The sequence below is a fragment of the Antrostomus carolinensis genome, unplaced genomic scaffold (assembly GCF_000700745.2).
Source record: "Antrostomus carolinensis isolate BGI_N321 unplaced genomic scaffold, ASM70074v2 scaffold19596, whole genome shotgun sequence".
NCBI classification, from domain to species: domain Eukaryota; kingdom Metazoa; phylum Chordata; class Aves; order Caprimulgiformes; family Caprimulgidae; genus Antrostomus; species Antrostomus carolinensis.
Window position 1 is genome coordinate 5,498 of NW_010319999.1, and position 12,368 is coordinate 17,865.

The 12,368-nt window shown below is 41.3% G+C and overlaps 1 protein-coding gene across 1 annotated transcript; it reads right to left on the minus strand.

Annotated features, from left to right (window-relative positions):
• Window positions 1-1,157: 1,157 nt before the first annotated feature.
• Window positions 1,158-10,013, minus strand: TMEM130 (transmembrane protein 130). Its single transcript, XM_010169478.2, has 7 exons — window positions 9,697-10,013; window positions 7,061-7,229; window positions 6,447-6,616; window positions 5,722-5,806; window positions 3,564-3,766; window positions 2,485-2,597; window positions 1,158-1,745 (listed from the first exon to the last, which is right to left on the minus strand). The coding sequence occupies exons 1-7, from the start codon at window positions 9,908-9,910 to the stop codon at window positions 1,569-1,571; spliced, it is 1,131 nt and encodes a 376-aa protein (XP_010167780.2). The 5' UTR covers window positions 9,911-10,013; the 3' UTR covers window positions 1,158-1,568.
• Window positions 10,014-12,368: the final 2,355 nt, after the last annotated feature.

A 12,368-nucleotide genomic window follows, 5' to 3' on the forward strand; every position in this document is an offset into this window, starting at 1 on the left:
CTTTGGCAGTGGCTCACATGGCTGGATCTCAGGAATAAGCAGTAGAACTGGAGGTCTCGAGAACAATAGCTTCTTTGCTAGCTGAAGGAGTGGCACATTTTTAACAGTGACTGAACGTGACTGAAGTTAAGAGTTTGACACCAGGGCACTGAGAAGGTATAGAAAGGACACCACTCCTAATCAACAAGCTTGCTTATAAATACAATTTCTCTTTAGAAAAAAAGCCAAAGAAGTTCCATCTTGGAAAGGACTTTTTGACAAAAACTTAGTTTTACCAGATCATTTGTTGTCTTAGATGATCCTATTTTATTTTGAATGCATCAGGTTAATTAACAAAGCCCTTCTGAGGTCATGTATTTTCGTTCACAGAGGAACCGAAGCTCTGGGTTTCTCTGAGGAAATGTAGAAGTTGAATGTGTGAGATGAGCACCCCAAAAGCTTCACGGTAAATCCCTTCACATTCAGACAATTATCTCCCAATCAGTGCATTTGAGAAATTATGACATATTTGGAAAACCCCAAGCCCACAATACCCATAGGCTTTAAATCAGAAGTGGCAAAAGGGTGTCACATTTTAAAAAAGAAACAGCCACAAAGGCACTGTTGTTTAAAAGCCTCCAGGGTACTCTGAAATGTGTTGTAGCAGGGGGCAAAGCCTGGGTGAGAAGGAAGCTGGGAGTGGAAGATAAGACTGCAACAAGCACGAAGTTTATGCAGCCTTGAACATTGACTATGAATTTGAACTTAATATGTTTTGCTGAGCAGCTTTGAGCTCCTGGTTGTTGCATTTTTTGGAAGGGGAGCTTTGGTGACTAGCTGGGAAGTAATATGAAAAAGAATGAAGAGCCTGAAAAAAAAAAAAAGTAAAAAAGCTACTTATACAGGTTAGGGTGGTGTACTAATGAAACGTTGGAGATGTGAAGTCTTTTACAGCACGTGCTGCAATCCCACCAAACTACTGCTAGCAGCTAGCCCTCCATGAGCAGGTCACCAGCCACTACAGTCTTACAGAAGCCCAGTAACTTAAAAAAGGGGTCTTTTAAGACATGAGGAAGAAAGATGACATAATTAGGTAGTCTGGTTCATTTGAAGCACCTAGGCCTTTCTCAACCTGGACAACTCAGTTCCTTTTTAGAACAAATACACATTCAACAACATTTTGGGTGACTTTCATTTCCAGTAATATTGTTGTAACATAGGAAAGAGGTATGTTTGTCTTAAGCACTTTTGTCTTTGAAACAGACAGCAGAAGGAACAGAGAAATTACAAGAGGTAGTGAGTTTAGCAAACCTGCACATAAAACAATTTTCATAAGAATAAAATGCTGCATTTACAGCTGTAAATGTGTACACCCGTATCATTTAAAAATACAAAGCTACTTTTACTGTGTTTCAGGGCTTGCTTTTTTTTTTAGTTCAGAGAATGAAACACTCAAGTGCTGGACCTAAAGTGGTTAAACTCATTGCATTGGCAAAACCAAACCATTCATGCAACACTGGGCTTTTATCTCATCATAAGTGAAAAAGTTAAACTCAGCAGTTAGTGCAACCAAAGTGCAATTGTGTTCTTCACACTGTGTACGTTTTGACTGGCTTGTAAAAAGAATGTAGAAGTTCATGACTCTCAGTGGCAGCTTCTTGAGTTGACCAAACAAAACATGATCTGCAACACATTCGGCCACAGCCTGACTCTGAACGAGAAGACAGGTTTTTATCAGACAGTGGAGAAAAGTCGAAGTCAGCTACCTGGAAAAGAAACATCAAAGAGATCATTTTTAATTCGGGTTCTACTGCCTTACGTGGGTTCAGAATAGTTGGGGCCAGAAATGGCACTTGGTCCTTAAGCAGTTTCAGTCACCAACTTCAAATAGACTTCTGATTTATACCTGCTGCACACTTGGCCCACAGGCAGTCTCTCTAGAGGTATATTATTCATATTGTGGCATGATGTAAAGTGTATTAGATACTTTCCAAAGGGCCAAGAAAGTTACCTTTGATTTAGGAGCTCATGCCTATTACAAATACAATAATATAGCAAGTGAAAGCTATACCACAGATGGAAGGGAGCTGAGGACATAGAAGTCACATAATTATCAGGTGACAATTTAGTGCCACTTTAGGTAACATACCCACCCTTTTTTACTATCCTGTATCCTCTATCACTATCCCCCTGCTTTCTTTCATCTACCACTCTGAGTACATCCTCTGGAAGAGATACTTCAACGTAAGCACCTGCTTGGGAATATTAACAAACTGTCCATGATGGCCCTGGAAACTTGAATTATAGTTACAGTTTTCCACAATAAGCTGGAAGCATGTCTGTTGCTTAAAGTGTTTGTTTATACTGTACAGATTTTTCCATGGGACAGATCAGACATACCAGGAAAATGCTCCCTTCCGCTCTGTTTGCCTGGGGATTAAAGAAGTGACATGGCTGAAATGTATCTAATTACAGTCTTGGCTCAAAGTAAAAGTAACTGGCTACCTCCACGAGATCTTTTTGTTGTGTGTTACTTCGAAAGGTTGTGTACAGCACCAGTCCGAGCATCACTGAAACCAGAGCGATGCAGAGCAGGATGAAGAAAGCTGGGTGCATCCCTAGGAAAAAGCACAAGGGGAAATTATTTTAATATTTTTAGAACAAAGGACATGTGTGTAACAGGGAATAATTTTTTCAGCCCAGCTCACTTCAGGTTTTTCTGAAGTCTCAGAAGTCGGAATACGAGGTTGTGAAGGCCTTTCCTTTTCTACTTCTCTTTTCCCTTGAACAGCCTAAGAAAACCCACCCAGTTACATATGTTAGCCCTGACTCCTCAGGGTCTTTGTTCCTCTGCGGTAGCCCAAGAGGGTAGGAAGGAACCTCAATCAGCATCTTCACAGCAGCTAGCAACCTCCAGCAAAGAGGATTTGCACACTTAGCTTTGAAAGTACACCAGTGCCTTCTGGAGTGAGCTGCCCTGCCTGCATACAAGTGCTGGCCCACGGTGAGATGGTATAACCATCCTGTATCACAGCCCGGCTGTCTCTAGTCACTTGGCCACCTAACCACTTTCTCAGATGATTCAGGGACCTAAGAGGGGCATGTGTGACTATGTATGGAGGAGCCAGCAGGGATTGCTGGCTGCAGGGACAGAAACCTGTAATAAAATGGAGACCTAGAAAATTCTACCCTTAAAAAAGCATAACTAAACAAAAACAAGAATTGAGACTGCTTAATTAAGGGAGTGTTACAGACACGTTTGCCTAGTTATCCTCTCTGACTACAAGAGCCAGACTATTTAAACTGAAAAATATGTAATTCAAGTAAATTAGCCTTCCCAGGAAACTCATTAGCTTCCAGGCACTCTTGAGACTAAGAGTTCAGCAGAATGCAAGAAGCTCAGAACAATTACAGTAGGCACATTATAGGCTCTCCTTTCTGTTCCTGCTTCTTACACTTTTAGGGGTCCATACCAGTCTCCAGAAACCTAATATGCAGACTAGCAATTGTTCTTGAAATGTTTGAGACTGTCGCTTCCCAGACAGGTGGGAGTCTCCACGCTGCTCAGAGTAGCTGCTCCTCACCTGTTGGCCACACTTTTATTTCATGGTACGTCTGCAGCATCGTCACGCCGTTCTCCACTCTGATGCTGAGGCAATACTGTCCCGCGTCACTGAAGGTATGGCTGAGATTGTAGCAGGAGCCGTTAATTACCACCAGATGGCATTTTTCATCTTCCAGTGGAATACACTCGGCTTTTATAAGCCAGCATAATGCCAGCGGCGGGCTGAAATGACAGGAGCAAAAAGAAAAAAAGACAATAAAACAAAAACCCCCAAAAAACCCCAGGTGAAAACTTCGCAAAAATTTTACCTAAGAGCTGATGAATCACTTGGTTAAAGTAGCATAATAATTATTTTGAAAATAATTAAGTAAATCTAAATACAACTAGAGAAGTAATTAACAGCACAATTGTTTGGCTTACAGTATTTGTCAATTGAAAAAGTTGTTTGTGATGCCTCCATAAAAGCAAACCTTTCAGCTGAGAGCTCAATACCTGCGCGGGTCATAGGAAGGTCATTGTGTGTAGAAAACCCCTTAGTCCTTCTCCAATAAAGATATAGGGAATCTTTTTTTCCTGCACTTCCAAGGGAGTATACGTTGTTTGTTCTTTGTTCTTCTCACACAGAAGTCACTGTCTGTGCTACTGAAGCACACCCTAGACTTTTCTGATTAAAAAAAACCTAACAACCAAAACTGAAAAGAATGTAAGATGAGCTCTGTACAATGGACTAAGAGTGGGAAAGGTAAATAAATTGCAAGGATCACGGTACTCCCTTACAATAACAACAAGGGTTTTATTTGCTATCGAGCAATCTAGGTGTTATCCATTTTATGGCCATGAGTCTTCTCGCCATGTCTAGTTCATGCCTTTTATTTTACATTTTCAGACCTTCGTTCCAACTGATTCTGCTTGGATTCACCTTATGCACTATGGACTTTGATTAGGACAACAGATAAAGCTTTTCTTTACCCCGTCTTACTAGTATTTTGTTCCTTATCTCTTTAGGACATTCTCTGCTAAAGAAAGCAGCACCTTTATGTGTTTAGCTTGTTTTCAAGCTTTGTTTTTGATAATCCATCTCTCGAGGCTTTGTTGTTGCTTTTGTATCATAAACCCATATTGCACCAGTCCCAGTCCTGTGGGTAGGAGGTTAGGTCTGGCAAATATTGTCCATCCTAAAACCAAGACTGCTTTTAGGGATCTCAGGTTTGGCTGTAACAGTTTTTGGCTGTTTATATTTACTTACATGCCATCTCCAGTTTCCACTCCTGCCAATGTGCCGTTCACTTGCTGGGTGCAAACTGTGCCGCTTTGTCTATTGGGACTATTTATGTCTTTGGCAAATGACTCTGCGTTGGGTGCTCCTCGCTCTGTCCTGCATCCCTGGCAGCACTGATCTTTTTTGTTTTCATGTTTTGTTTTTTTTTAAAAAAATCCAGCATTAGGCTAAAGGACTCCCAATAGCAGAATGTGAAAATGTCACTTCTCTGGAGAATAAATGACCTCTGTGGTTACAGAGTTTTTATGGTGAAGAAGCTTTCCTGAGTCTTTCAATTATATTTAAAATGCTTCTGCCATAAAAAAAAACTTGTCGTGTTCTAAATAGTGCAGCTTGAGAAACCTTGTGCTAGGATGAAGGTGCTCCTGACTCTTCTACATTCCGATAATCCTCACTGCATGGAGCCTCTCTGTCCTATTAATCTTGCGGCAATCTTACCTTTGCCAGAATTATTCGCCAAGCCCCCTAACTCCCATGTACCAGTCAAGGATGGCTGCTATTCAACAGAACATCCTGTCCTTCAGTTTACAGTTTAATTTAGTAGAGGGGGGAAATTGTTTGAGGAGAAAAATTCAAAAGGAAGTTTTAAAATTTCAATATTTCAACTATCTTTGTCGAATTCTCTTAATATTCTCTTTACAAAGATATAAAACTAGTATTTGCTTTACATAGGAGGATTCTACTTTCCTGTAAAGATGCAGGCTCTTTCAAGCTCTTAGAGTTCATGGTATTTCGAGTCAGGAAAAAGCAATATTCAACAGTATTTTGTTCAAAGGAAATTTATTTTTGTTTTAAGAAACAGTTCTGTGGGTGCAACTGACTATTTTAAGGAAACAGTGGGTAAATACACTTAAATAGACAATGGTTTTGAGGGGAAGAAGTTGTGTTTGCTACTTACGTCCCATTGATATGAAGAGACAAATTCAAGTTTTCCATTACATGAGTCTCTCTGGAGCCCACTACGTTAATACTTTTAACAGCATCTGAGAGGAAGAAAAAAATCATGTCACATGCCATGTATAAACTTGAAATTAACTGGTTTTCCAGTAAAGGTTTGTTTTCATAGACTTTGCAGATTTTAGTTTCATCAGTCACACAAATAATTCTTGCCTCGCACCCAAGAAGGAATCCTACTGGTAGAGTTGTTGTAAGTTTTCTGAATGTTTTGTGATTTCTTTTCAGTATGTAACTAACTACTTTATTAATCCTTTACATTTTCACTTATTATTTTATTTATTCCAGAAGCTGATTAAATCAACAAGACTTTCCTAATGCTTATTTTTTAGGGATACCAGCATAAATTAAACAAACAAATCCCGCATAACTTACAGTAAACATTTTATTGTAAGTTTTAAGTGTACACGAGACTTTCAAAAAAGAGAGTGAAAGTTTTGGTAAATTAAAAAGAAACACAAGATTTTATATATTTCCCCCCATTTTTTCTGCACTAGAACAGCACAAAATCCATTTTGTGATGGAAACTCTTCACTGAATAATGCTGACCAGTTCTTGCATGTGAAACAATGCTGAAGTTGTCTTATCACATTAGCACATTAAAGCTAGATTGTATCTGTACATATATAGCAAGTTTAGTTTTGAGTATTCAGAATGTTTTATAATTACCTAACAGCTCCAGAGCAGTGGTAAAATCACCAGTTTTCTGTACCGTTTCTCTTTCATGCATGATGCTTCCAATGTGCTCCCATTCAGCTATGACTTTCAGATGCACTGTGCGATTCCCCATGGTAGAGCAGTTATAGTAGACAAAGGGTTCCTTGGTAATCTGATAGACTCTATGTATAACATGAAAAGATTTAGTATCAAAATTGTCTTTTACCAAGTCCTTGTGCATTTCTGATTTAAAAAGGAGCAAGCTCAAATATATTTTCTTTACAGACAATGCTACAGTCAACTGTGATTCTAATTCTACTTTATGTCCCTATCAATGAGGATTGATGTCTGAGGCATTACCAGTAAAACCACAATCAGTATAAGACCCAGATTATATTTATGCAGTTTTAATCAAAGAAACTAAGATAATGCTAAAAGAATTCACAAAATGGAATAGGAATAGTCAGTAAACTATGGAAACCACTTTTATAGCAGGTAGACAGTTGTACCAACTGACAACGGTGTATGCTTTGTCCTATGATTTAATCAGTATTTTTCTCTATATGAGCATCTGAATCAGAACCATCTTGAATACTCATTAAAGCAAACAAAGTGAGCACACCTACCCATCTCCAAAATCCCAGTTGTAGACAAATGATGCTGACTTAAAGTAATGACTTGGGTCATGAAGACAGAAGGAAATCCGGGTCACAGCGCCTGTGGAGGAACTGGAACCACGTGTGATAAATCTGCTGTCTTCTATCTGGGCAATGGTAAGATTCCCTGTGATAAATTCTGCAGAATAATAAGGTGAGGAAAGAATGACAGCATATATCACTTTCAGAGCATGCTCTCTGTAAGTAACAAAACATTATTTAAAATGTACTGCACAGATCTTTCTGTGTCCTGGTCCAAGTAGTTAAGTGTATTTTTTATCTATTACTCAGTGTTGTTACCTGTGTTACTGAGACAGAGAGACTGAGTTAGTTAGGGTCATAATGGGTCATGATAAAGCTTCTAATAGAATTAAGAGAAATAATCCTGGACTGATTTAGGTCATTATCAGTTTTTACTATTTAAAAAGAATTGTGATTAACATCAAGGATCTAGACCAAGGGATTCAGAATCAAACCAGCACACACACCCTTCATGTTTGGGGTGGCAGTTTGTGTTTGTTTTGTGGGGCTTTTATGTTGTTAGTTTTTTGCTTTTTAAATTTTAGCTACCTCCACAGAAATGAAGTTGACTACCATGGATAACAGATGTGCTACACATTGTGAATACAGAAAGGGTGAAATTTTGATGTTGATGTCTGTGAGAGATCTGCTGCTCGAGTTCGTTTACAAGGACTGGCAAAGGCCGATCTAAAAATCCTCTCTAACCTATGAATAAAGAGGCATTGCAATGATACACTTATCAGCTCATTATAAAATTAATGGGATATTAATTACCAGTAACAGATTCTTACCCTGTTAACAATTCATTAAATGTGGTTAACTGTTCTCTAGATGATGCACAAATAAGAATCACAATTGGTGCTTCAGATTGGGGCTGGTAATGCAAAACTAACTAGACTTGCAATTTAAATGAGTTATTGGCAACTGCCTCTGGGCCCCTGTGAAGCCCCTGTGGGGGCTCTTGCTTGGGGAAGGAGAAAGGTACAATGGATCTTACCTTTCACAGCTATAGAAACCTTCTATCCCTTTTGCTTGTGGCATGAGAATACAAGACAGTGCAAAGCGAGAAAGGAACACGTAGATATTCAGCAAGGCAGCAGTTCTTAAGAGAGAAAAGTTCTCATGTGCACTTTTATAAAGACTTATCCAATAAGCTTGCTGTTTCTCATAGAAAAATCTCTAGAGCTGTTCCCCAAAATGTCATCTCTGCCCTGTGGGTAGCTCTTTTGTCCTCATGCATGTCCCCATCTTCAGCTGGGAGCTGGGTCTATTTTGGAGTGTTTAAGTAGAGCACTGGGACATGAGGTTGGAGGGAGGTGTTACTAGTGTCTGATAGAAGGGATTGTGGGAAGCTGGCAGGCGATATTTCATGTCAACCCCTGTATCAGAGATCAGATTAACCATACTGCACCATTTGTCACTTTGTCAAAAAATGCATGTTTATGGTTATGAATATTCCCAGTGTGCTGGTTTTGGCTGGGATAGAATTAATTTTTTCATAGTAGCTGGTATGGGGGGATGTTTTGGATTTGTGCTGAAAACTGTTGATAATGGAGAGATGTTTTCATCACTGCTGAGCAGTGATTACACAGAGTCAAGGACCTTTCTGCTCCTCACACCACCCCACCACTGAGTAGGCTGGGGGTGCACAAGAAGCTGGGAAGGGACATGGCCAGGACAGCTGCCCCCAACTGACCAAAGGGATATTCCAGACCATATGCCGTCACGCTCAGCAATATAAAGGCTGGGGGAAGAATAAGGAAGGGGGGAATGTTCAGAGCGATGGCGTTTGGCTTTCCCAGTTACTGTTATGCATGATGGAGCCCTGCTTCCCTGGACATGGCTGAACACCTGCCTCCTGATGGGAAGTAGTGAACAAATTCCTTGTTTTGCTTTGGTTGCATGTGCAGCTTTTGCTTTACCTGTTAAACTGTCTTTATCTCAGCCCATGAGTTTTCTCACTTTTCTGATTCTCTTCTCCACCCCACTGAGGGGGAAGTGAGCAAGTGGCTGTGTGATGCTGCCAGCTGGGGTGAAACCACCACACCAGTAAGCTGAAATTGCACTTAGCAATATTTGGAAATGCAGCTATGGCTTCACATCCAGTTGCAGCCCAAACTTCAAAAGAAAATGTAACAGCTCTGTTGTGCCAATGGCTGAAGTTTTTGCTATGTCATGCAACAGGGAAAATCAGCAGATTGTCACTGCTGCTGGTCATCCTAACTTTAGGACTAGAAATGCTGGGAAGCAGTACAGGAAGCATTGTTTTAGGAGTCTGGACACCACTGACCATCGCTGATGTGTGAGTTGTAGCTACAGAAGTATCTGGTTTCTAGCTCAGTTTCTTTAAGTGATAGAGGCAGGGAAACATGGGCAGGCTCACACTTGTTTCCTGTATGTGGGTACACAACAGTATGGCCCAAATGCCTGTCCAAACTCACCTTCAACCAAACTACACAAACCAAACTCTGTTGGCAGAAGTCATGTTTATGCCTGGCTTTCATTTTTCTGATGCTAGCAAAGGCAGCAAGCATTCTGATTTCTACTGAATTCCTGAAGACATAGAAGTTGTAAAGTCATTTTACCTGTAATCTGAAGCATGGTGACATTTCTAGCAACTGGCCGACATAACCAACAGTTTCTATGAGTCACCCAGACAGATATAGGAAAAGTCCCAGGAAATTCACTGGTCACATTAATCACGGAGTTAAACTGCTGCTCAGATTTCTCTATCAGAATCAGAGGAGCATAAATCCAATTAAAGTGATACGAGTTTGATGCAACACTGTCATTCTTCATACTGAGACTTGCGTGAACAGTAGCTTGAGCTCCCGTTGTGATGGGACCATTGTTGGTTATTTCCAGACCATACTCCTCTGTGGAAATCAGAAGGAAAAAAAAAAACAAAAACCAAAAAACCTAAACCTTGTTGTATTGCATTTTAAATTTTATTTATTTATTTACACATTTTAACTAGTCAGCTGTAATTATTTGACTCATTCATCCCAGCAAAGACTTTACCCCCTTTTTCTTCTTTTTTTTTTTTTTTTAAACTATTTAAAAACCTGGAACAGAAACTGTTGCATGTATACATGAATTCAAACAAGTAGCATTAAACAACACATTAGACGGGGTCCTAGAAATGTTAATATTAGAAAAGAGCTTCAGACTAGAACATCACAAAAATGTTGATGAGGTTTTGTAGGCAGAGCTGGGCATTGGCTGTAGGTTCAGTGTCAATAATGATCTAACATGGTCGCTAAAATTCCAGCCTCTGCAAGAGAGTCAAGCTCAGCTCTAATTTCTGTCCTAAAAAAAATGAACTTTGAAAGTCAGGTAAGATTTCATGTAATAGATCCCTTTGCCAGCTCTGTTGACTCATAAGTCTCTCCCACCTTCCTCCTAACTGAACAAAAAACCTCAGTAGCAGCTGCTTCTTCTCTGTGGTGCCCCACTGACTTCCTTTTCCAAGAAAGGACCAAAAATCCCCATGTAAATTAAAATTGTACCATGCTTCAGTGGTGGATCGGTTGCCATCTAGAGGGACCTGGAGAAGCTCAAGAAGTGGGCCCATGTGAACCTCACAAGGTTCAACAAGGCAAAGTGAAAGGTCTTGCACCTGGGTTCAGGTGACACCCGTTGTCAATATAGGCTGGGGATGAAGGGATTGAGAGCAGCCCTGAGGAGACGGACTTCAGGGTACTGATGGATGAAAAGCTGCATCTGAAGCAGCATTGTGCACTTGCAGCCCAGAAAGCAAACTATCCTGGGCTGCATCAAAAGAAGCATGGCCAGCAGGTCAAGGGAGGTGATTTTTTATGATAAGGGTGGTGAAACACTGGCACAGGTTGCACAGAGAGATGTTAGATGTCCCATCCCTGGAAACATGCAAGGTCAGGTTGGACGGGGCTCTGAGCAACCTGATCTGGTTGAAGATGCCCTGCTCACAGCAGGGGGCCGGACTAGATGACCTTTAAAGGTGCGTTCCAACACAAACCATTCTGTGATTCTATGAAACAGCAAGGCATGAGAAGTGCAGGACCAGTGATACTGAACCATCCCCTGATTGCTCACCATTATCTTCTCTGCCACACTTACACAAGCTACTTACTTCAGCTCTTACAACCACTGCAATGGGCAGAGTGTAAATGGGCTTGAGTTTTATGGAAAGGATATATTCAGTTTTTCAAAAATAATTAGCAGTGCAACAAGATTACATGATCTGCATCTGTCAAAACCCCAAAACAAAAGGACAGGCAGCAACCACTGAAAGTTGTGAATTGGGGTGGAGCTGGGAACAGGACCTTGTTGTTTGCCTCCAACATGGAGCATGTTCCCTCCCTGCATCAGGACTCTGCCTGGCTATCCTCTCCCTGGCAAGAAACGGGGCAATGCTGGGCAGAGCTGTGGTGATTCTCATGCTGGTAACTTTCCTGCTCCTTTCTTTCAGCAGCCACCAGATTGCTCACAGGGACCTGAATGTCTGAGCTTCAGAAGCTGCATTTCTCACTTGTCCATGACTGGTAACGTGGAGGGAGCACTGGGGTCAGCTACCCCTGTGCTGCCTTTGCTGCACCCATCAGCTTGGGATGGGGTGGAAGGAGAACCCAAAGCATTTACTTAATGCCTACGTTTTATTCCACAGATCGTATCACTGGTGCTGAGCAAATCCACATGCAAAGGACTGTAAGAAATAATGTGACATTACTGTCTGACCAAGAACTCCCTGTTCCCATTTCACAACACAAGGAAGGGCCCTGAGCTCAGATTTTTGAATAGAGAAATGCTTATGATTTGATGAAAACTGGCACAGAGAGGTTTCTGGTCTCTAGAAGATTCAGGCTACTCTCTGCTTTGTTTCAGCAGAACTTGGTAAAAAAAACCAGCCAGCTACCTCACGCTTATCTAGCACTTCTCCTTGGAGGTTATCACGGGGCTCTACAAACCAGGGCCATACTGAAGCCCAAAACCTGCAGCAGTTGGAGATTAAGTGGCTGACCCAAGGTCACCCAGTGAGTCACCGGCGGAGCAAGACATTTCATCCAATTCAGGGATTTCTTCCATCTTTCCGACCTCTTTCTGCAGAACGCAGCACAGCGAGGCTACCGAAGAGGCAGAGGCTGCCCAGGTGCCGCGGGTTCGGTGGAGGCAGAAGTGCCGCTTTTGGGCTGGGAAGTGCAAAGCAGAACCGCGGCTCCCCGGGATGCCCCGGCTGCCCTGCGAGCACCAAGGTCGCAGCGCCTGAGAATAAAGTCTG

What these genes read in the sequence shown, in the direction of transcription:
- TMEM130 (XM_010169478.2), bottom strand. Translation starts at nt 9,910, where the DNA reads ATGAAGAATGACAGTGTTGCATCAAACTCGTATCACTTTAATTGGATT. An exon ending in TCTCTTCATATCAATGGGAC is followed by an intron (nt 3,767 to 5,721) that starts GTAAGTAGCAAA and finishes CTGTCATTTCAG; the next exon opens with CCCGCCGCTGGCATTATGCT. An exon ending in AATAAAAGTGTGGCCAACAG is followed by an intron (nt 2,598 to 3,563) that starts GTGAGGAGCAGC and finishes GCTTTTTCCTAG; the next exon opens with GGATGCACCCAGCTTTCTTC.